The 25,361-nt window shown below is 24.1% G+C and overlaps 1 protein-coding gene across 1 annotated transcript in view; it reads left to right on the plus strand.

The window, feature by feature from the left end:
- LOC129612831 (bifunctional heparan sulfate N-deacetylase/N-sulfotransferase) overlaps positions 1-25,361 on the plus strand; it is a 115,110-nt gene that overhangs the window by 47,142 nt on the left and 42,607 nt on the right. Inside the window, exons 4-5 of the mRNA XM_055526615.1 lie at positions 21,833-22,605; positions 22,672-23,750. Of these exons, the coding sequence (XP_055382590.1) occupies positions 21,833-22,605; positions 22,672-23,750 (1,852 nt within the window). The remainder of the gene's footprint in view (positions 1-21,832; positions 22,606-22,671; positions 23,751-25,361) is intronic.

The raw sequence follows: 25,361 nt of genomic DNA on the forward strand, positions 1-25,361 counted from the left end.
AAAAAAAAAATTAATAATTTTAAGCCAAATATTTTTCATAATCTCCTTTGGCAAATAAATTTCGAATACAAATTAATGAAATTCTTAAAATAAATAAAACGATAATAATTTTAGTAAATATTTATAATTTTCAGAATTTTAAAAGAAAATAATTAATAAAATAAATTAAATTTCTTAGAAATTTATAATAATATTCAGAAACGTAATGAAATTTTTTCTATAAACCTTATAATATCCTTTAAGTTGTATATGTAAATTATTGTGAATTTTTAATCGCATATCGAAAATTCAAAGAGGATTTAAAGAAGAAATTAAATATTTTGTATAGTTTTCTTATATTACTCTTAATCACCATACTGTTTTTCATTGTACCTTTTAATTAATTTCTAAAAATTTTCAATTAAATCCAAAAAAATTAAAATTATCTCAAATATAAAGAAATCGCTCCCTAAAAGTATGCAATATTTTTTTGAATTTCCATATAGCATTTAAAAATGGGACTCAAAAAAAAAATTTTTTTAAAGCACAAAAGATAATGTGTAAAGAAAAGTCAATGAGAGTAAAAAAGAGTAAAAGTGGGTAAAAAAGAGTAAAAAGGAGTAGAAAAAGGAATAAGCAAAATTTCGAACGAAAATTATATTTAAATTAAAATAACCTTCATAGAGTAAAATTGTACTCTTGTTTTGAATGATTTTCCACTTTATACGCGTTTTTTCTACTATATTAACTATTATTGATTGGTGGACGTGACCGTAGCAAAAGGTCCAGCGAACACCAATTAGCATAAATTTGATGTTTTGCTACCCCTACCCCGTGATTTACGGCAGGCTAGTCAACTACCTAGTTAAACTCTATGACGCTATGAAACTAGTGCATGAGAAATCATGCACTAGCCCCTATGCTCCTTCTAGGAGTGAACAAAGGAAAAAAAAAAAAAAAAACCCCGTGATAAACTTTATGGCGCAATGTAACTGGGTCATGACTATCTATGATGTCATGCAATAGCCCTATAATCGACCTAGGAGTGAAAAAGGAAAAAAAAAACCCCCCGTGATCAACAGGCCATAATCAAATATACGATTTCAAATGCATGTAAGATGTAAGTCATCCGGTTCTCTTCAGGAATCTATCTGAATCTCCGATGCTAATCATTGGTATCTCATCCAACCCCGCCACACTTGTTCTGCCTTACGTGACCAGTTTAACCCCGTCCAGAGTCGAACAATTGCAGATTAATACGTCGTATTAAAGAGCAATACACAAGTTTTCACTAATTTTCTTATTTTTGTTGAAAATTGGCTAAAAAGCAAATATTGAGTAAAGAGCAAAAATGCTAAATATTGTGTAAAGAGCAAAACTCATACGAAATCAAATAAAATTCATTCTCTGCAATATCCAAAATTCAACATATATAATGTGAGTTACTTTATTTACTACAGCTTCCTATGATTTCAAATGATTTTAATACAATGTATTTGTATTCTTTATTAATTATATTTAATTCATAATTTAAATTAATATGATTTTTATTACCTTAGTTTCATATCAATTGAAAATAACCATTTATGAATAATATTCATTTTAAATTACACACAATTAATCCAATTCACATTAAAAATTCATTCTTCATTAATTATTTGAAATAATCATTAACTTAATTTTCAATCATTATTAACTATGAATTTTAATAATTACTTTAATATAAAAATTTAACCAAATATTATACGCATTCAATTTCGATATTCAAAAGCAATTTCAATTATACTGTAAAATTATTTTAAAGTAATTAAAATTTTTGGATTTAAAAAAAATTCAAATAATTTCTATCTAAAAATAGAAAATCATAATTAATTGAAAATTATGAAAAAAAATAATTTATGAATTAAGAATATTTGTATTTGAAGTTGATTAATTTGGAAAGTATCAATTAAATTATATCAAAAAATTTTTATTTAATTATGCCGAAATAATAAGTATATTTTGAAATTTTTGAGGAAATATTTAAGAAAGAAAATATCAAAGTAAATTAAAATATATTTATAAATTATAAATATTATTTTCATACCAAAATATTTCCATTATTACATAGCTCGTATAATATCCTAAATAATATTAATAATAATTTTGATTTATAATAAAATTTTCTTATTAATATAGACATTTAAATGGCAATACTACTAAAATAATAATATTAATTATAATAAAGAATATTCCGAAATTCAATAATAATTATTTCATTTTCAATTTGGAAACAAATAGAAAATACAGAGTGACATAAAGTGATTTAAAGTGGACTGATGAATGTGAGAGGAAATTGTGAATAAAATTTCTATTTCCGATTTTTAATTCATATACATGTAATTAATAAGATTTTTACTGCATATTTGGTATTATCTTGAAGTTCAGATGAATAGATTCGTGTAATGAACATTGCATCTTGTTAATTACAATTTTAGTTTTGCATCTAATTATTTTTTTAAAGGAAAAAATGTGTTACATCCCTGTAATATTCCATATATCGAGTAGATATGTTTCAATTTCATATTTCGAGTAAAGTAATTTCGTCAACTGGAATTAGAGTGAGAAAAAAGTAGAAAATTTCACATTATCTGGTTTAAATAAGATCCTACTATCATTCCTATTAACAAATATCCTCCATATTTTCTGATTTTTTCATGCCTTACATGATTAATTTCTGAGAAAATCGTTGAACAATATTTCTCAAACATTTTGTGATTTTTCGGATAAAAACTCAATAGAACTTCATTTGTCCTATAATCCGCAATATGAATACAATTCTTTATGTTGTTTTCTGAAGATCTTTTAGGGAAATATGGTTGAGACCAAAAATATCGCATTATCGAAGCAAATTTATGCCTTATAACACAAAACAAGCACAACTGCTTTAATTTTATTTTTTCTTTCAAATCTTTACCCAAAAATTTCTCAAACCTTTCATCACCCTATATTAATAATTATAAATGAAAAAATTTTTATATGTATACAAACATATATATGAAACAAATTATTTACAAATTATTATTCTTATTTAATTTTCATAAAAAGAACATAATAATGTGCCTATGAACAAATAAGAAACTATCATAATAAATTACAATATTGATTAATTTTAATAATACGAGTATATCAAAAATATTTTTTCATTAAAGATTAATTTAAATTCAATAAAAAAATATTAGTAAATAAATTTAATATAGGTATAAAATAAGAAAAGTCCTATATATTAAGGAAAAAATATATTATTATAAGCATTGTATATATGTTTATCCCAATAATCTAATCACATATATACCGAAAATATTACAGAACACTATATACAGTAATATTAAAATACCAATATCATACAAGCTTTCAATCAAAAATCTTTAATATAATACGAGTATTTGTGACCAAAATTCATCACAAGGATCAAAATAAAATTTTGTTATATCTTCTATCTATTAATATAAGTATATAAAATTATCCTTTAACTTAATGCCTACATTATACACATCTTAAAAATTACATGTCCTAAAATTCCATATATGTATGTGTGTAAGCAGTATGGGATTCATGCAGGAGAGAATAAAAAGAAAAATCTCGATTAATAGTGATATGATCTGTATCTCAGAATCTCGATACTAATTTGAAAACTTTTTCAATTCATATAGAATGTAAAACATAATAAAATTTTAGCGAAACATGGGGGGTAGAAATTTGAGTTGTTTAACAAACCTAGTTTATGGATTGATTATTGAGATTTGCGTAGATTGTAGATTTTTACCTCCCTCTCGAGTGCATGACGCAAATCATTAAGTTTAACGAGCGATAAAAACTACATATTTGTCATTAACTTAAATATTCGCAAACTAAAATATGTGATTGAAATTCATAAAAAAGTTCATTGGGTTATTCTGTAAAATGCTCAAATCTGATAGAGCAAACTGATATAAAATTACAACGTAAATGCAGTTGAAATTATGCTTTTTTCCAAAACAAATTTGAAATATTTGAGCAAATTTTCAGAGATCGGGTTTTTCTCATCTTGTCTATCGCATGATTCTAAATTCTATTTTGAATAACCAATAATGTGAGATAGCAGTTTTTTCAAGTAATATTGAAGAAGTATGTTATCAATGCAAATTTCATTTTCATTATCATTTTCATTAAAAAAATTTTTTTTTGTATTAGCAAATTTTTTCAAAACTAACCTCAATTCCATTTTCCTTTATACTTTCACTGACTTTGCCCTATACTGTATTTTAAATATCACATATAATAAAAATAAATTATGATGCCTTCAACAATTCCTTAAATTTTTAAATAATGTTATTTGTACGTCCTCAAGCTATTTTATTTAAATATATGTATGTATGTATGTACACAAAATTTCTCAAAATTTCAAACTAACTATATTACAAAAATTTACCATAGCAGTTATAGCTTTATTTACTACACAGACAGTAGCCATAAATATAGTTCTAAACCTAATATATTGAAAAAAAATTCTAATAAATAAAATTTATACATAATGAACTCTTTACAATACATATTAAATAATATAATTTCATACATATATTTATATGGTAGCCTATATATAGTTGTAACATTATCAGATATAAAATATTTACATTATAAGATTTATAAGCTCAAAATTTTATTAATATTTTCACTATATATAAAACTGCAATATATTATAAAAATTAATGCATTTGGAAATTCATGATCTCATCAGAATATTATCGTAAAGTATATTGCGTTCAATGATGAAATTCATCAATTCATCTCATTTCGTATTGGATATCCATTCATTGTTGAGAAAAATAATTGTTGCTTATGGTCCGCTTGCTTGACTACAATCTTTTGTATACAGTAGCTCTGCAAAACAAATGAGTAAAAATTTGATAATAGTAGCAGGTATCGCCTGGTACTTATTATTGTAAATTTTTGGTCAATATTTCGTATTATTCAGTATTTTTCTCCGGATTCGATATAAAATGTCTAATATCCTTTCATTTACATTAATATCATTTTTTTAACATTCTTTAACATTATACGTACATTGTTTTTTGAACGGCATTCCTTTTATATACGCACTCTTGTATAATTATTCCTTACCATAAACACATACAGATATATATGGTCATGTACAAGTTCAATATAAAATTAAATTTATATACATATGTCATAGGTATATAGTAATGAATTTAACAAAAGCCAATTATTCTATAATATTATTTTTGTGTCTTATATTTATATATATATATATATATATAGAAATTATGTTATTCATTTTTAGAATACAACAATGTGATATGCTATATACAAGGATCTTATATTATAATAAAGGATATAAAAAAATTCTTTAAAAAAAAAATCTTGAAACTCTTTAAATCAAATACGAGTAGTGACTGTGATAAAAGGGAGTAAAGAATTTCATTATCTTAGCCGAAAGAAATGGAAAATTTATACATGGGCATGTACAAAAAGATATCTATATACATATATATTTTTTAATAATAATATATGCCTTACAGGAAACAACAATGAATTCTAATAGAGATCAAGAGACTTAAATAAGCTCGTTAAACTTAATAAATTCACTTTTCATTTGATCTTTACTCATGCATGCTTATACATACTTACATAATATGTACTTGTACACGCATAATATATTCTTTAAAAATATATTATATTTGTATGTATGTATGTGCATGTATGACCTAAATATGTACCCACATATATACATATAATAATTTATTTGGAACGAACTTACTATGTGTGCTCATATAGCAAGAAAGTAGTGCAACGGGGGATAATTATTTCTTTATTGAACCATTTTCTCTTTTAACATACAACACAAAAAAAACAATGTATTCATTAATAGATGTGTGTACATATGTTTGTCTTTTTATAAAAATAATTTATAATGAAAATACTTGAGTCGCTATACATGTATGTATAACAAAAAAAAAAAATCTTTTATACTTCTTTTGCCTTGTTGTCCTTAATAAATTGCATTAAGAAGTCCACTTTCAAAAGAGAAAAAAAAAAATATATCAAAATATATAACAAGTACAAAGTATAGAAAAAATAGGCTATTAAAAAAAAATATAACAGAAAATTATAAAGATTTTTATTTTGAAAATTACTTTATAATTTTTAAAATTTTATTAAATAATTTGTAAATTAAATATGAAGAAAATATGTAGTTCAATGTTTAAATGATTATTTTAAAATAAGGATCAAAATATTGAAATATTTCTATTATATTCACAATGGAATAATGACAAAATGAGATTCATTTGGAAAATTCATTTTCTCTCTCTACTAAATTTTCATTCGAAACAAACGGCAATATTGTTAAATATGCAAAACGTCATCTATAGTTTGTATTAATAATTAAAATTTACTCCTCAAAACTTTCTCAAATTAAAATGCTCTCATTCTCCGCATTTACACTTCTCGATAATTTCTTATTTCTCTTTTCTCATCTTCAGAATTTTAAAATATTGACTTGAAATATTGATTTCCAAAACATATTAACTAAATTTTTTTTAAATATTTTCCCACATTTCCGGAAAATTCGATCAGAAAGTTTATGAAAGAGTAATTGGGTAAGTAAAAAAATTAGAATAATGCACCTTATTTTCGTTTCTGTGGGAAATTTCTAGTCCATTCTTTTAAATTTAAGAAAAATGTGTTAACATCAAACGAATATGGTGTTCATCTCTTTTTGCCACAAAACATATGTTACGTTTTATCGACCACCATAGCCAGGACCTTAATAATATGGTTTTTAATAATAATAATAATATTGAACAATTTACAGGTCATATAGCACTCTTTACAATTTATTGTAAATTCATGTATATTTTCTCTTTATGTACAATATTTTTTTTTCATCTTTCTAATTATTCAAAAATAGTAGAATTAATTACCGCGTGCCTAATGAATTCTCTAATTGAATCTCTATTCTTCTATAGCTTTTAATATTCTTAAATTAGAATTTTCTTATTTGTAAAGATTTTTAGTAAATATTTTTATAATATTTAAGAGCAAATTGTACTTAAAGTATATGCAATATTTCTCAAAGAAAAATTGATTTTCCGAACAAAATATTTCTGAAATATTTTAAAAATCTCGTGAACTTTAAATTATTCCATTATATATTTTAATAATTTTTGAAAAAAATTTTAACTTATTTCCATTTAGTTTCATTTATTAAGTTTTAAAAAATTCAAAAAATATTTTTGAATAAAAATTACCAAATATCCTGCAAATTTTCTTTCTCTTTCAGAAGAATTTCAAACTAACAAACTTAATTTGAATGCATTTATCTAAGCATACACGTATACACTTATATATTTATATATACCTAGTGTGTATTCACATAAAATGTCCTTCAGTATAATATTATTTAACTGGTCCTTATTTGATAAAAGAATTATTATATAATACTTTTCTTTGTATAAAATAACAAAGTAACCCCATTTCAGTTAAAACACAAAAATCGAACAAAAAAAAAAATATTTTTCTACAGAAAAATTAAATAGAAAAGGTTTTTCCTTAAATTTTTACTTTTTTATACTCTTAACTTAATTTTTTTTTGCATATATGTGGTTAAGTATGTAGTCTGATATCAAATTTTATCTCATTTTTTTACATAAAGACATGCCCATTTTATTCTTTCATACTAAATAAAAATGTATAGTAGCTATTTCAATAATCGTTACAACATTATATGTATATATGTATGAATGTTTTAAATAAATAAAATTCTTTTTGATTTCCAAACATGCAATAAAAGATGAAAATTTTATTTTTTTTATAATATTATATAACATGTTATTGTAACAATGATCCTTGAAATGGGCAATCTAGAACTATTTTTAGAATAAAACAAATATGTAAGCAATGTCTGGGTGAAATTGGATAATTCTTAATTTGTCTATGGTTTGAGTTCAAAAATTAATTGCCTAATTCGAAAAATCTACCTGTTAACTCTCATAACTCTTAAAATAATTGTGGTACGACAATAAAATTTTAACAAAATATTGTTTGATTCAAGGAAAATTCAAATTTTTAAATAATATTGAAATATCAAAAAATTTGACTTAATCGATTTTTGCTTTTGACAATACAGTTTTAATTCATATTAATTAAATATCAAATACAGCTTAATCTGTGTTTTATTATATCAGACGAATTGCTAAGGTCAAACATCAATTGCCACGTAAATTAATATTGCATGAAAGAACCAAAATAATCATCATTAAGCGCACAAAAGTATGTTTATCATTTATGTAGTAATTTTTCTATGTACATAATCTGATAGTCACAAAAAAAAACAGTAGTCAAACATAATTCATATTTCTAGAAACTACAGACCTCAAAGCACTCTTATCAACACAAATATCAAAAAAACCAGAGTTAGAATTTACGTCATTCAATATTCTAGTCAATGGCTCATTCCTACCACAATTTACTGTAATGGGGAATATTAAAAAACTCTACTGACCTCAAGCTCTTCAAATTCTCTCCAAAAAAAAACATCTGCTCTAACAAAAACGCAAAACAATGTTACCCGAAACAAGTTGATGAGTAAAAACGTCAGAATAATCGACAGCGAGTCTGGTAATAATAACCTATCTCCATACGACGTCAACTTGAGAGCATGCAATACAAAACAAAAAAATCTCATCTGAACGGATGCGATCCTAGAAATCCGGATGATATCAATAGGAGCCCAAATCTGTATACGATTCAGGTTTCAATAAAAGACGTTCCCTATATATGGAAAACAATTAAAGCTCAACTTTATTAAGCCTAATTATACAAAAGTATTGTTTTAAGTTCTTGCAACATTTCTGTAAATCTCAGCTTGTTGATATATAAATAGTCAGCGAATTAACAAATAATTTAAAGCGTTTTTTTTATTTATGTGCATGCGATTATATTGCTTTATACGTATTACATCAAATCTCCCATATTCTCAATAATAAACTGCTTCGAACACTGTCACTATCACTCAAATTATTATTGAATTTCTCAATTGTTTGGCATCCACTGCCTTTCACAGTGCTTCATTTTAGGTATAAGTGTAAGGAAACTCCCATAATCACATTTACAATCACTAATATCAGATATAGATCTATAACCATTGAGAATACAATTACGAGTAATCTCTGTTTATCGAAAATTTCTCCAAATTTAAACAAAATTGCCCCCAAAACAAAACTAGATTCATATTTTTTTTTATATATTTTGTTTCAGGACAAACACAAAAAAAAATTCAAATCCTTTAATATTCATTATGGTCGTTAAAAAGGCGGTTTATATCTAAAAAAAAAAAAAACATTTCTACATTGTATACATAGAAAAATTCTTAAGAATTACTCCCTAAAAAAACAAAAACGAAAAAAAATTCGGATTTCATAGTAAAAATTTCCTAAATATTTCATCCTTTTAATCCTTTTTCTTGTTCTCTTCTCCTATTTTTTTTTTTTGCAAATAGAACGTAAAATATAAGAGTATAATATGATAGATTAGATATGTGAGTTTGTTTGTGTGTGTGTGTGTGTGTAACAAAGAAAAAAATTAGGGAAACTATTTACTCTGATGGTTTTTGATGAATTCAAGTGAACATAAACTTTTCCAATTCAATTGACTTTGATATAGGGAAGAAGAAGTTTTTCGTTTTTTAGAGAAAAAAAAATATAAAAGAAAAAGTTTTTATTCTTTTCTTTTTTTTTTATGTGGTTTTTCACTCAAATATTTGCTATTTACTTTGTATTCTAAATTTTTTTATAGAATTTTATGTTTTTTTTGTTTTTATTTAAATTTTTTATTTTCTGTATTTTTCCTAAAAAAAATTTACCTTTTGAAGTTTAGAAAATTTTTTTTTTTGAACACATCATATAAGAAATGGTATTATAAATATTATGATTAATTTTTTTGTATACAGTTAATTTTCATTGGTTTGGAAAATTGTGATAAGTACAATAGGGAATTTGTACTTTATAACTAGAAAAATTTAGATTGGAATCATTTTAATATTTTTCTTAAACACAAGGCATACAACCTTAAAGATTTTCTAATAAACATTTATTTTCCATTAGGTGATTATAAAAATATGTGATGAAACTTAATCCAGCCCCAGAATAATAAAAAATTTTATTGCCTTTGTTAAATAACTGCTGCGCTAAATGTTAGCCAGCATAAACCACAAAATTCTTTGGAAAGTATTAGAAAGTATTGGAAAATTTAACAATATTCTCATAAACTACAACTTGACCTCTTGTCATTTATAACAAAATTCAAAACATACCAAGAAAGTATAAGAAAATTTTAATAATAATTGACGAATAAAATATAAAAATTCTTATAGATGATATTCCAAACAAAATTACTGTAATTATCAAAAATTTCAAAACAATTTTTATAGTAAAATAAATTTTTTTGAATTTTAATGCAAATATTAGTCTAAATTTGCAATTATACGGATTACCGGGGTTTTAAATTTTCTGGAATGCAATAACACAAATCAGCTTCCGAATAAATTCGGTATACGAATTTTAATTATTAATATTAATTTACTTTATTTATTAGAGAATTGAATATTTTGCAGAATTAAATCTTCTCGGTTTGAGGTTTCTCCTTATACACATATTTTATGCGAAAACGATGCACGTTCTTAAGACTCTTAATAATATAATATAATTTTAATCTCAGCCACAACTAATAAGTAATTCCAATAAAAAATCTGAAGCTTTCCAAAATATTATCAATACGTCACCAACTCAATTCAGCAATTTTTAATTGAAAGAAGCCTCAGTGCAGCTCATTTTACTTGAAAACATATAAATGAGCTTAATAGCCGTGAGTCATGTTAATAGATTTTATCAAAACTTTTTTTTTTCTAAATTATTTCAAGGGTGAATTAAGCATTAATATCATAATTTTAGATCATATACACACGCACATTGATTATCGCAAAAATAAATCATATTTTTCATTTTCTACAATAAATTTATCCTAAAGTTATGCAATCTAACCAGTTCACTTTTATATTAATCTTTAATTTTTTTTTTTTTTTTGGTTTTACTATTGTTAATAACTTCAACATCAAAAGGACATAAAAAAATTTCAAGGATAAATAGTTGAATGGTTTTTCGAAAAAAAACATTTTTTTTTGTGATTCCGTTCTAATTTTTCTGATAGAACCTTTCTTTTGTTTTTTGGATTTTCGTTCTCTCTCTAAATAGTTTTAGGGCATTTAAACTTGAGTTTATATTTGCGTATCTAGATAAAAGTTTTTTTTAGGTTCCTAAAAAAAAGAAACAATAAAAAGAGAGTAAATTGTTTGGAATTCATTTTGTGCTACCATTGAGGAAGAAAAAAAAAAAATTTTCCTCCTTTTGTTTTTTTTCCTATTTAAATTAAAATTTTTGTTTTTTAATGTTTTGAAATCCTAGTTTATGAGCTTTTTCCCTCATTTTAAATAATGAAAATGAAAAAGAGAACAAACGAAAATTTTTATAGAGTTTCCTTTTTTTTTGTGTGTATCCTTTTTTAGTTAATTTTATTATTTTCTTGACACCTGAATTTTTTAAATATTCCACACTCATCCGTAGTTTTCTTCTCATTTTTTATTCATTTTTTTGTTGTAGTTGTTTTTGAATATTTAATTTAAATCGCGGTCAGTTTTTTTTTCTGTTTTGTTCTACTATATCGGAAACGAGTAGGGAAATAATAAATTTTTATTATAAAAATTATTCACAAAGAGAAAATTTTTTTTTAATGAACAGTAAAGTTTTGATAAAAAATCAACCAAGTGAACACATGAAATGTATTTAAATTAAGGTCCTTTTTGATAATTTTCTAAATTCTGATATTCCATTCCTAATTTGTTTAATGTTTAATTAAACAAGCCTTTTAATTAATAATTAGGAAAGTTAGAGTTGAAACTTTCACTGAACTTGTAAAAAAATTAAGTTCAATGAACAAAATAAAATTTGTAAATGTTGAATTATGCCAAACATAAAGTTCAAAATTTAATTGAAAAATAAAATTTATTAAAAGGAAAATCTACGAAAGTATGAAAAATTCAAATTTATAACAAAATTATGAGGTTTTCTTTCAACAGCAAATTCTTTTTTATCAGGTAACAGTGAACAAAATTTAGACGAAATTTTAATTCTATTCTAGTTCCTTCCTTATAAATTTTCCATTGATTGCGTGAAGAATTAGGGAAGGAAATAGAGAAGCGGTGATCGGAGCGCTGGAGAACCCTTCCAGAGCTTCGACCGGCGAAAAAGCATCTCAGAGATTTCGACCAGGAATACTTTGTGAAAATCATACGGTGAGGCAGGAATCAAGTGAGAATTCTCACCGGAATCTTGACCGGGAATTGCAGGCTAGGGAGTTACCTTATGAGGTTGGGTGTAGAAATTGAAGATGCTTGCAGATTTTGCGGAGAAAACAAGAAGGTCTTGGCTCACTTTCTGGAAGATTGCAGAAACCTTACCCACAGTGGAAGGGAAATGCTGGGGATTTGGGTACTTTGTCGAAGGGTGGTTCTAGAAAGGATTTTGTAGGGGCTTATCCCACACCTAGTTGGAGGGTTTGCACAATAGATCTTTTTATACTGGTCACGGTACTTAGTTTATTAACCCCTTCCTTGCAATTAAAAATAGAATGTGGCAAAAAATATTTTTATATCGGCTAGTCTAAGTTAACTTTTATGCTAATTCTAAACTTTTAAAATATTTGCAATAAAATTTTATTATAGGGCCATAAAAAATGTATACTGCTCATAAAAATAAAATGTGATACCTTCGATTGCACTATTGACTTATAATCATAGATTTTGTTAAATTTAAGAGCAATGTTACATATAGAACACTCAAATGAATACACGACGTACATTACATTAAAACTGTTCTAAATCCAATTATTAATAAAATTTTCAATATCAAAATAATTAAATTTAAAATTATTCTTCTAGAAAATATCAAATTTATTTTGAAATCTAAATGAGTTCGAATTTACAATACCTATACACCTTTATAAAATAATATTGTACATAAAAAAAAACCGAACAGCTCTTTGATATTAAAATCTCAAAATACCACAAATTAGATAACATTAAAAAAGGAAACAAAAATTTAAATAATTAAATTTATTAACTGGATTTTAACTAAATTAACAAAATGAAGAACTTTTTTTTTTTTGTAAATTTTATTAACAATTCTTTTTTTTTATTTTAACCATCAAAGCTAAAAATTCCTGATGTTAAAATTTTCAACTTAATACACTCAATATTATAATGCAAGTTATAATACAATATGCATAAAAATTCATTAAAACATAATTAAAAGGTTCTTTTGAAATATAATTTATTTTATATTGTACAGTGTTTTTCAATTAATATAAAGAATTATAATATGAAGTTTCTAGAGTGACAGTGACGGATCTACTATATATGCAAAATAAGCATTTGTAAAGGGCGTCGGAAAACTAGGGCGCCTTTGAAAACTTAAAAAAAAACTAAAATTTTTTAAAAGTTTAGTGTTTTGAAAAACACCAGTATGTGTTTTTCAAACATTTTTTCTTGAACAAATATATACAAACATAGTAAGGCAAAAAGTTAAAAGTTTAATTCGAGGCTAATGTAATTCCATGAATGATCTTGCATTCAGCGTGATAAAATTACAAGAAATAATTTTTCATTATGCACATAGTGCAATTTTTATTGCATATTTTTTATAAGTGAATGGCGGAGCAGAGCGCACATTCTGGAAATCGCATATAACCCTGAACAAGCCCGAATCGGGCCTACTTAAGACTCTATATTGTGTTTTTTCTTTTCTAAATTTTTAATGTTAATTTTCAATATTTCTCACATTTATTAAATTCAATTTTGCAATACATTTACTCCTCGTTTATGAATTTTTTAATGAACAATTGAAACTTATATCCTAATTAGCATATAGCTATGCTTAATGTATAACATTTCTTATATAATAAGAACTAAATCGAATGTGTAGTAATTGCATAATTGCTTAAATTTTCTAAAACGCCCACTGAATATACTGTGAAACTATTGATTAGTATCTCGTACGAGTAATCGTAGAATAATTACAATTAATCCCAGAATCTTATATTTCGAGTAAAAATTTCTGAAAATATGAATATAATTTTAAAAATTTTTCTTAAAATAATAAATTTAAAATAAAATTTTATTTACAATATGTTGAAAAATGCCATGTTCAAATATTTTGAAAAACTCTGTACTAAATATGTATGTAATTTATATACATGATTATCAAATGAACATGTTAGGTTGTATAACAGTAATATAATACATTATCGTTCATTTATACAATAATTTTTCATCTGCAATTATAATAACTTTAAATATTTAAATTTACCACCAAAAATGAGAAAAAAAAATTACAAAATCATAAAACTTATTTGAGCTGATTTAAATTATTAAAATTATAATAAAAAACAGAATGAAAACACGAAAGAATGGTGAAAAATTTTAAAAACTTTGGTAAAACAAGAAAAAAAAAGTTACAAATTTTGATTCGAACAGCATATAATCGACCGGTTTAATAAAATTAATATCGGGTAAACTGTGGTGAATAAAATTTTTCAACTTTAATTATGTCAAATAGCTATACATAATGTTATTTAATAAGTTTTCTAATACTTTATTTCTAAATTATAGAATTCTGTTATATTTCTTATACTCTCATACTCTCATACTACATTTTTCAGTTTCAACCCAATTATTTCCATTTTACGGGGCACATTTTATAGTTTCTGTTTTGTTTTAGATACAATGGGAAATATTATTTATTATGCCAAGGGATTGATTAATTATTCTTAATTGAATTGTGAGAAAAATTTGACCAATCGATGTTTTATGTAAAATATTCTACAAGTAGAAAAAGGCAGAACGCTTAGTTAGTTTAATTAAAATTAAAGAGTATATCATTTCTCAATTAAACACAACCATTCAGAACTAAAATCAATAGTTGCAAAATTAACAATTTGCAATTTGACTCTATTCTTGAATTATGTAAGATCCATGGAAATGTGCTGTTTTATTTCTAGATGACTTGCATTAAATTTGTTATATTGAATTTTTGATATGAAAACAATGCTTTATCTTGTTGTATAATCCATTCAATTTTCATAAAAAAATTCTCAATTTTAAAATTATATCAGTCAGGATATAATATTTTCTCATATACTAGTTCATATTCTTATATTGTTTTTCTTGTTTTTAATATGCCAACAAATATTTTCATTTTGGCTTTTTCATCACCAAAAAAAACAAAAAAAAAATAAATTTTAACTTTTTTGTTTGATTTTTTTTTTTACTACTTTTTAACTCTAAATATGTTGTTAGGTTAACCCAACCAAAAATATACAACCATGTCAATTCATCCGAAAAATTATTACAAAAAATAATAATAATAATAATTGTGAAAAAGTAGGAAAAAAAATAACAAAAGAGAAGTAAACAAAAAAATTTTGTTATTGCACATATCCTTTTTTTGTTTTTCATTTTTATTTTTTTATTTTTGCATTATTGGGATAGTCTTTCCTTTAATTTCTCTTCCTCTATGCATTCCTTCTTTTTTCTATATAAAATTTTCACTAATATTATGGATATCAAAATGAATAAGAGAAGCATGAATAATAAGCACAAAAAAAATAAATAAATATTTTTTTTTTTGGTTTTCTTGTTGTTTTTAAATTTCAGAGAGTCAAAAAAAAAATGAAAAACAGAAGCATAACATTATCTCTTGACGTAAACTTTACGGTTCAATAATTTCCTATGCAATAATATTTTATATCCTTTCTAGTTATATTTTATATCCTTAAAAGATGCATCGCAAATATATATATACATTCGTATATATATATTATATATATATATATATATATATAATATATATATATATATTATATATATTATATATACAATATATATATATATAATATTATATATATATATTATATATATAAATGCAAATATATTGCATAAATAATAAAATATATTTTCGTAAATGTTATATAAATTTTGATATTATATTTTCTTTAATATATACATAGGTATATGCAGGCCCGGTTCTGATTTGTTCGACGCCCTGTGCGGTTTCTAAAATGTGCGCTTCTCTCGCTTTCAAAGTAGTTAACAATATCAAAAACAATTGCAAATGTCGCATAATATTTGCGCCCCTGTTTCCCAGCGCTCATTGTATATATATGGTATATATTATATATTAATATATATATATGGTATTTTATGATCTTTGCTTATGCTGGTGCTAGGTATATGATTCATATTTTCTATAGTATAGAATTTTGTGTGTTTATTTTGGGGTTTTTTGGTTTACGTCACATAACATGAATGATGTCCATGAATGTAATATAATGTCCAGTAAACATATTTATAAAATATGAGTGTGTCCATTATTACGGTTTTATAAAAAATATTATTCGTATATTTATGTTATGAATTTTTCAATAATTTAAATATTATGAGGTAATATTATGAAAAGTATGATAAATTTTATGAAAACCCAACATATTTGACAAGCAAAAGGATTATTACGAGTACATTGAGTATACAACCTCAATTTTTAGAGTAATTTTTCTTGGACAATATTGTTCCCTTTAATCTATTTTTATGGAAAGATTCACTAATCTTAATGCAAATGCAAAATTTCCTAAAAATATTTTAGCCAATTTTTTTTCAATTAAATTTATTGCGAATTCCAGTAATTTCTCATATACTATAGAAATTTTTTTACTTTTAAATTTTCCCCCAAAAATAAAATATTAAGTAGGGCAAAAATTTTTTTATATTTTTAAAATTAAAATAATAAAATGTCCTTGAATAAAAATGCAAAATATAAAATTAATAAAATATAAAAAAATACCGGAATATATGGAAAAATAATAATATTTTTTAAATGTAAGTGGTGTAAATTTCGAATTTTACAATTTTTATCCACCGCATTTTTTTTTTTGCAAAAAATTATTATTTCTTTTTAACAATTTACTTCTTATGATAAAAATATGCTTTTAATATTTTATTACCTCACATTTATTCAACTTAAATTTTTTTGTTATAAATTATATTTATTGTATTTGTATTTCGTGTGCAAATAATTTCACACCATACATATTATCATCATAATAATCATAATTTAAAAATTAAATAAAAATTCGAAACAAATTAAAAGGTTTTTATAGTAGCCAATTTCCTTGCAAGAGAAAATAGATTTTTCAAAAAAAGAAACTGTGTTCTACGTATGTTCGTCGTTCTCATTTTGACATCATATTAATGCATATTTAATATTGCATACATTTAGGATGATAACAAAATTGCATAACTTTAGGATTACAACAAAATTGAATTATACTATAAATTTTGAAATATAATCTGAAAAATTGAATTTTATTCTAATTTTTCTGGTAAGATTTCCAGTGAAGGAATGGTAGGGAGCGGGAACGGAGGGGGTTCAAATATTCTTCTACAAAAAATAGACTTGTCAGCAGAACTCTTTTGTATTTAAAATTTCTATTTTCTATTTTAATAGGACACCATAATTTTGTAAATGGCCGCACCAAAGGACTGACAAACGAAGAGTATATAACTTTTTTGAATGTAAATTTTTTTTCCCAATTTCATTGAAAATGTGCTTTTTAAAATTATGCTCTTTTTTTTTTGTCTTCTTTCAAATATTGCATTTTATATTTTTGGCCTGAATTTTTTCCTGCAATTTATCTTTCATTGTATTTAACAATATTATTGAAAAAAAAAGGAAAACAAGGACACGAAGAAAAAAAAATGTTAAAGAATTTTTTGAATTCTGATATTTTATATCACAACATACGTGTACACATATATGCCCCGATATATGTATCCAAATTTCATATTCAAAGATTATCTTTATATTGTTAGCTCCACATATATTTCTTTTTTTGTGTTAAATAATATTTTGGACATAATACGAGCTATTGCATACCATTATATGCCATGTCAGGCGGAAAAACTATATACAATATTCTTTGTATTTGAGATGATAAAAGAAAAAAAAAATAAGAAGTAAAAATAAAACAGGAAATATATTCAATTTCATGTTAAGGAGCCCCGAAATGCAAAACAAAAAAAAAATAGGAAAAGGAAGAACAAAAAATAAAGAACAAAATAGTCAGCACACAAATAATATAGATGGAAAGATTGGATTCAGTTTATATCCTTGAAAATTCTTGTTACATATTATATGGAAAATTTAAATGCATTATATTCATAATAATAATATTAATGTGTATATAATGGCGATTTACTATAAAAATTTCCCCATAACAATATCCTCGATTATGGCAGGCAGCAATCAAAATATATTTTTTTTGTTTTTTAAAAGTAAAGCGAAATTATTTTAATAAATTTTAATTAAAAACAGAAGTATAATATTTTTTATATTCATAATATTCAAAAATTATTAAGAATATTAAGAAAACTCATTAAATTATAAGGATATGTTAATGGTATTAAAATTATATATGTCCTTTATTTTCTCCAATTTTTAATATTAATAAAATAATTATGTAAGCTGCGAGGAAAATTTTTTTAAATCCCGCGTATACAGATTATTATCAATTATTTTTCTTAAATTGAATTCAAGTAAAATGATGTTCATTTAAGTAAAATAAAATTATACAGGCTAATTATTAATATTGCAGGGATTTTTTTCCCTTTGAAAATTTGTGATTGATTCTCTTATTTACATGATATATACGGTAGGATCCAATTAAATTTCATTTATATTAGTACAAAATTAATGAATTTTGGGCACATTTTTTTGTGAGATTTAAATAGCTATTAAAAATATTTCTTAATAAGAACTTGAATTGTTGTACATTCTAAGACCACAATGTTGTGTTTACAATTATACAATTTAAAAGTATTAATTCATATAATTTAATTCATAATAATTTTCAATATAATATGCAAAACAATATTTCTATTCCATACCTTTTAAATTTCATTAAAACTTTCTCATTACAAAAATTTTCATTTGAAAACAATCAACAATACACAAAAATTTTTCATAATAAAAAAATTTTTTCACATTTCAAAAAAAAAAAAACTTTCATTGAAAATAATTGAAAATTTTTTCCCATTTCCCTCGCACCAATCCATAAAAGAAATCTCCTTTCTTTTGTTTTTAAATCCATATTTGCTGCACGTGCCTTTTATGCTTATGGTGATGCTCTATAGTGGTCAATATAATAAAAATTAATAAAATAACAATGAAGGTATAAAATTTTCTATAAAAAAAAAAGATTTTTTCATATATTTTTTTTTTGTTTCAATAAAAATATAAAATAAACACACAAACATTTCTACCATAACGTGAAAAATCATCATCATTAATATTATATTTTTCACCATTTAAACAATAACAAAATTGATTATATTGCCATAATAATAGAATATTTACGATATACAGTAAAAATCGGCTATATCGTATTTCATTTATAACGAAAAACTGGTTATAACGAATGCTTTTATTATTCAGCGACGTTTCTGTTTACATAGTAATAAAATTGGTTATAATTAATAACTCAACTTAAGCGACATCTAGTTTGTTATGTACATACCTAGCAAAAACAGTTTTTGACGTAAAATAAATGTCATTTTCATTTAGTTTTAATTCTCATCTTGATTTTGAAATTGAAGAGTAAATAAAACAATGATTAAAATTGAAAAGTAACACATATTTTTTATATGTATAACGGTTTATGACGATAATCGGCTATAACGGTAATTTTTTCTGGTCCCTTGAGTGAATATTATAACCGATTTCTACTGTATGTATACAAAACCAAATACAATACACAATATGATTAAATATATGAACGCATTGTATAACAAGCACACAAAAATAACAATATAATAATTTTAAAATTGTTTTTATTATAATACAAAAAGAGAGCGAGAGCGAGAGAAAAGAATTTTCGTGATTTCTGGTTTCTTGATTCATTGTTAAAAAAAAAAAACAGGGCTTTTTTGTATTATTATAATTTTTATTATTGTTGTTATTGTTATAAAATGCAATATCAATGCGGTAATATTGGTACATGTGGTAGCGGTTTTCTGCAATGTTATTATATTTTGGTTTTTTTGGTTGTTTGGTTGCAATTTTGTTTTTGTTTTTTCAATATTTTCAATATTATTGCAAACATATACGAAAATAATAAGAAAAATGAAAAAAAAAAAATAATCATAATACCAATTTTCCGTTGTTAATTTCCTTTTTCTATTGCTATTATTCATATTTGGTATATAATAATTTTTGTTATATACTTTTTGATTTTTTTTTGTTATATATAGGTTTTGTAAGCTGTTATACTTATGTATGTATGTAAATATATAGAAATTATTATTATCTGAAAATTTAAAGGATTACTATAGAGAATATTGAGGAAAATTTTATTTTTTTTTTATTTTTGTAAATAAGAATTTACCGCAACAAAATTGCAGTGGTTATAAAATTTTAATAAAAAATAAAAAATAAGGAATTAAAAAATAGCTATGGTGATTTAATCAAAATTACCATTTTGAATAACAACGCAGTCATTATTCTTTCTTTAAACCTTTAAAAGAAATTTTATTTGAATTAATATTACGTTCACAAAATAATTGCATAATTTTAGGGGAATTTGTAGAATTTGATTTCTTGTGAAAAAATGTTCTTTGTGCCTAACCTATTAATTTATCAATACAATATGAGAATTTTAAAAATAGGTACATTATAGATATAGAGCACTAGTTGAGAGTAATATTTTGCAGCCACTGGTCTCCTTCATTAGTTTCCTTTAAATGGCTTTATTTTAATTTTTGCAAAAATATATGGAGATTAGTTTACTAAAATAAAATTATTTTGAATTTTTAACATTCATTAAGGTTTTCCTATTAAAATTTTATACGATATCTCAATATTTCTAATTTCAAATTTATTTATCGTAAAATCCATTAAACACCAAAAATTGTTTACATAAATAATTTTAAATTGTTTACTGTATTTCACATATTTGGTATTTTTAGCTCTCCTTTGGCACATTTTCTCTCTTCCTTTTAAATTGTTTTTTCTTAAAATCACCATTTTGAAAAGCCACAGTCATTATTCTTTCTGCAGAGCTCTAAAAGAATTTTATTTGATTTAATTGAATAACTAAATAATTAAATAAAAAAAAATATAGAAAGAAGAGGGAAATTAAAAAAAATTAATGTGATTTGAGTTTAAGTCGTGCAAAAGGCTTTTTCATAACACATTTGTTAGAATAACACCTCCTCCTCACGTCATAATAATAATAGTATAGTGTTACAATCACATTTGATCATTAAAAGTAGGTGTTTGTTTTCTTGATTTATAATATGTACACAAAATGATAATTTTTATAAACACCAACTTAATTGTGAACCTTATATAATTCTCATGGTGAAAAATTCAAAATGTGAAACGTGAGCCAAATATATCACGTATATAATATTGTACAACAAAAACAAATTTTTGTGTTCCTTAATATATTAAATTCATTAACTCATTTGTCATATGGAAGAAGGAGGTTGAAAATGTGATTTCTTAAGTCTATAAGGACTTTTGTAAATTATAAGGTCAAGTTTGCTTTGAATAATTAATTATAATGTTAATAACCTCTAAATAATAATTTTTTTTTTTCATACACACCTAGTATTTAATTTAATAATTAAATTTGAATTTTTTTTATTTTCTAGGTACAAAATAGAAGTAGCCGGTAAAAGTCTACCAGTACTTACAAATTTAGATAAAGGACGTTATGGTGTTATTGTATTTGAAAATTTAGATAAATATTTACATATGGATAAATGGAATCGTGAATTATTAGATAAATATTGTCGTGAATATTCAGTTGGTATTGTTGGTTTTGTAAGTCCTAGTGAAGAAACTTTAGTTGCAGCACAATTACGTGGTTTTCCAGTTTATATACATACAAATTTAAGATTACGTGATGCTAGTTTAAATCCAGCATCATCTGTATTACGTTTAACAAGAGCTGGTGATACAGCATGGGGTCTATTACCTGGTGATGATTGGGCAATATTTCAACATAATCATTCAACATATGAACCAATTGAATGGGCACAACGTAATACACAAGAATATCTAACTGATGGTATTGGACAAGTACAACCACCATTAGCAACTGTATTACAAGATCATGGACAATTTGATGGTATACAAAGAATATTTTTTGGTAGCAGTCTTAGATTTTGGTTACATCGTTTATTATTTTTGGATGCATTATCATATCTAAGTCATGGACAATTAAGTTTAAGTTTAAATCGTATGATATTAGTTGATATCGATGATATATTTGTTGGTGAAAAAGGTACAAGATTAAGACCTGATGATGTATTAGCATTAATAGCAACACAAAAAAGAATTGCTGAAATGGTACCAGGTTTTAGATTTAATTTAGGTTTTTCTGGTAAATATTATCATCATGGGACACATGAAGAGAATTTAGGTAAGAAATTTTTATATTTTATTAAATTTTAATAATAATTTTTTTTTTAATTAATTTCATGTGCAGGTGACGATTTACTATTACGAAATATTGGTGAATTTAATTGGTTCTCACATATGTGGAATCATCAACAACCTCACCTATATGAAAATTTAACAATTCTAATGAATGAAATGTTACAAAATTATGGTTTTGCAAAAGATCATGGTATACCAACTGATTCAAGTTATTCTGTATCACCACATCATTCTGGTGTATATCCAGCTCATGAACTATTATATACAGCATGGAAAAAAGTATGGAATATAAAAGTAACATCAACTGAAGAATATCCACATTTAAGACCGGCACGTTTACGTCGAGGTTTTATACATCGTAATATAATGGTATTGCCACGTCAAACATGCGGTCTATTTACACATACAATGTATATTGATCGTTATCCGGGCGGACGTGATAAATTAGATGAATCAATACAAGGTGGTGAATTATTTCAAACAATTGTATATAATCCAATAAATATATTTATGACACATATGTCAAATTATGGTTCAGATCGTTTAGCATTATATACATTTGAATCGGTTATAAAATTTTTACGTTGTTGGACAAATTTAAAATTAAGTTCAGCACCGCCATTACAATTAGGTGAAACATATTTTCGTTTACATCCAGAAGAAAGTGATCCAGTATGGGGTAATCCATGTGAAGATCCAAGACATTTAAAAATCTGGTCAAAACAAAAAGATTGTGATTCATTGCCAAAATTTCTAGTCATTGGACCACAAAAGACTGGTACAACAGCACTATATACATTTTTAAGTATGCACCCAAGTATAGCTAGTAATATACCAAGTCCAGATACATTTGAAGAAATACAATTTTTTAATGGTAATAATTATTATCGTGGCTTAGATTGGTATATGACATTTTTTCCAACAACATCAAATACAACAACAAAATATATGTTTGAAAAATCAGCAACATATTTTGATGGTGATTTAGTACCAAGACGTTCACATGCATTATTACCGCATGCTAAAATTGTTACAATTTTAATATCACCAGCTAAAAGAGCATATTCATGGTATCAGCATACAAAAGCACATGGTGATTTAATTGCAAATAATTATAGTTTTTATCAGGTGAGTTGTTTTTTTTTTTTATTGTTTTATAATGAATGATTTAAATTATTAAAAAAATATTTCGGATTAAAATTGATTTCAAATAATTTAAGGTTAAGATTGTTTATTCGGGCTGTAATTGAATACAATAAATTGTTATGTTAACCCTTAACTGCGGAGATCAGTTTAAACTTAAACTTCTTCAATAGAGTTATAAATTTCATAACTAAAACTTATACGCTCAAGAGGGCTAAACTATTATTCTAAAAGAAAATTTTACACTATACCCACAGTTCAAAGCTAATGTTAAGGCTACTCGGGTATGACACTTTAATTCTGGCATTAAATATTTACTGCTCATATTTAATATTATTTAAATATTAAAAATGAACTCCAGAACTAAATGACACTCACTACCTTTGAAAATAATATAAAATTCTATTGTTCATGGTACTTAAATCAAACGCCAAATTTTAATTGACATATCATTGTTATGCCAATAGAATAACTATTGACATATTGATTGCTGTTACAAACTATATTTGAAAATTATTTTAAATAAAAAAAATAAATTAAAAATTGCATGTCCTTAAAAAACATATTTAAATGCTTATAGAATTTTACAGGTAATTAAGTCCATTTTGATTTTACACAATTTAAAATGCAATATAAATTTAAATATTAAAAAAAAAAAATTATTTCAACTCAATAAGTGCTACTCAATATTAAAACTATAATTTTAAAATCAAAATTTGAACTTTGAAATAAAAAAAAATTAGAATTTTAAAGAGGTGCGGTAGTATTGTAAATGAACATGAATTATTCAAATTTTATATTGAAAAGCAATGACAATATCCGGAATAAATTCCACTGATTGATTTTAGAAAAACTCGCAATTCATTTGAAAATTAACAAAAAAATTTAATGGAGTTTTAATGTCAAAATAAATTTTTCATTTTATTTATTTTATAACACTAGAAATAAATTTAAAAAAATTTTTTTTGTATTTTGAATATTTTAATAGTTTTCTAGAATTTTCAAATTATTTTTTCATTATTTTGCAATATTTTTTGGGCCAGTAGATTTGTTCCCTACAATTTATATTGAATATTCTTCGTCACATATAATTAAATATTCAATATTGAATCTGGAATTTTTATTGGAAATTAATAGAAATTACAGGATTTAATCTTAACTGCCAAAATTGAACTATTATTCCAGTTGTAGTATATTTTTTCAAATTTTTTGAACAAGGCAACACTATCAAAATTTTTTATATAAATATTCTTAATTATATTGAATTTGTAGGTGTACTGCAATGTTTGTATTTTTATAAGAAATTGTAAATAAATTTTAAAATTACATTATCTTACACATTATATCGGACATTATATACCGTCCGCCGCCGGCAATTGAAAATACCTGTCTAGATTAAGCTTGACGAGACTGAACGAGAAATTGAAAATTGTTGTATCGGGAATTTCGATAAATTCTTTAAAGGAATAGAATGGCTTAAAAAACCGACCAGCGTAATCGTACGTTTAATGACGTCCTGCTAATCAAGAGGTTATATAGGCAAAATGTCACCAACCAACCAACCAATCATGTGTATTAAAAATTTTAACAGTATAA

Source organism: Condylostylus longicornis, unplaced genomic scaffold, assembly GCF_029603195.1.
Source record: "Condylostylus longicornis isolate FDR11 unplaced genomic scaffold, ASM2960319v2 ptg000077l, whole genome shotgun sequence".
NCBI lineage: Eukaryota > Metazoa > Arthropoda > Insecta > Diptera > Dolichopodidae > Condylostylus > Condylostylus longicornis.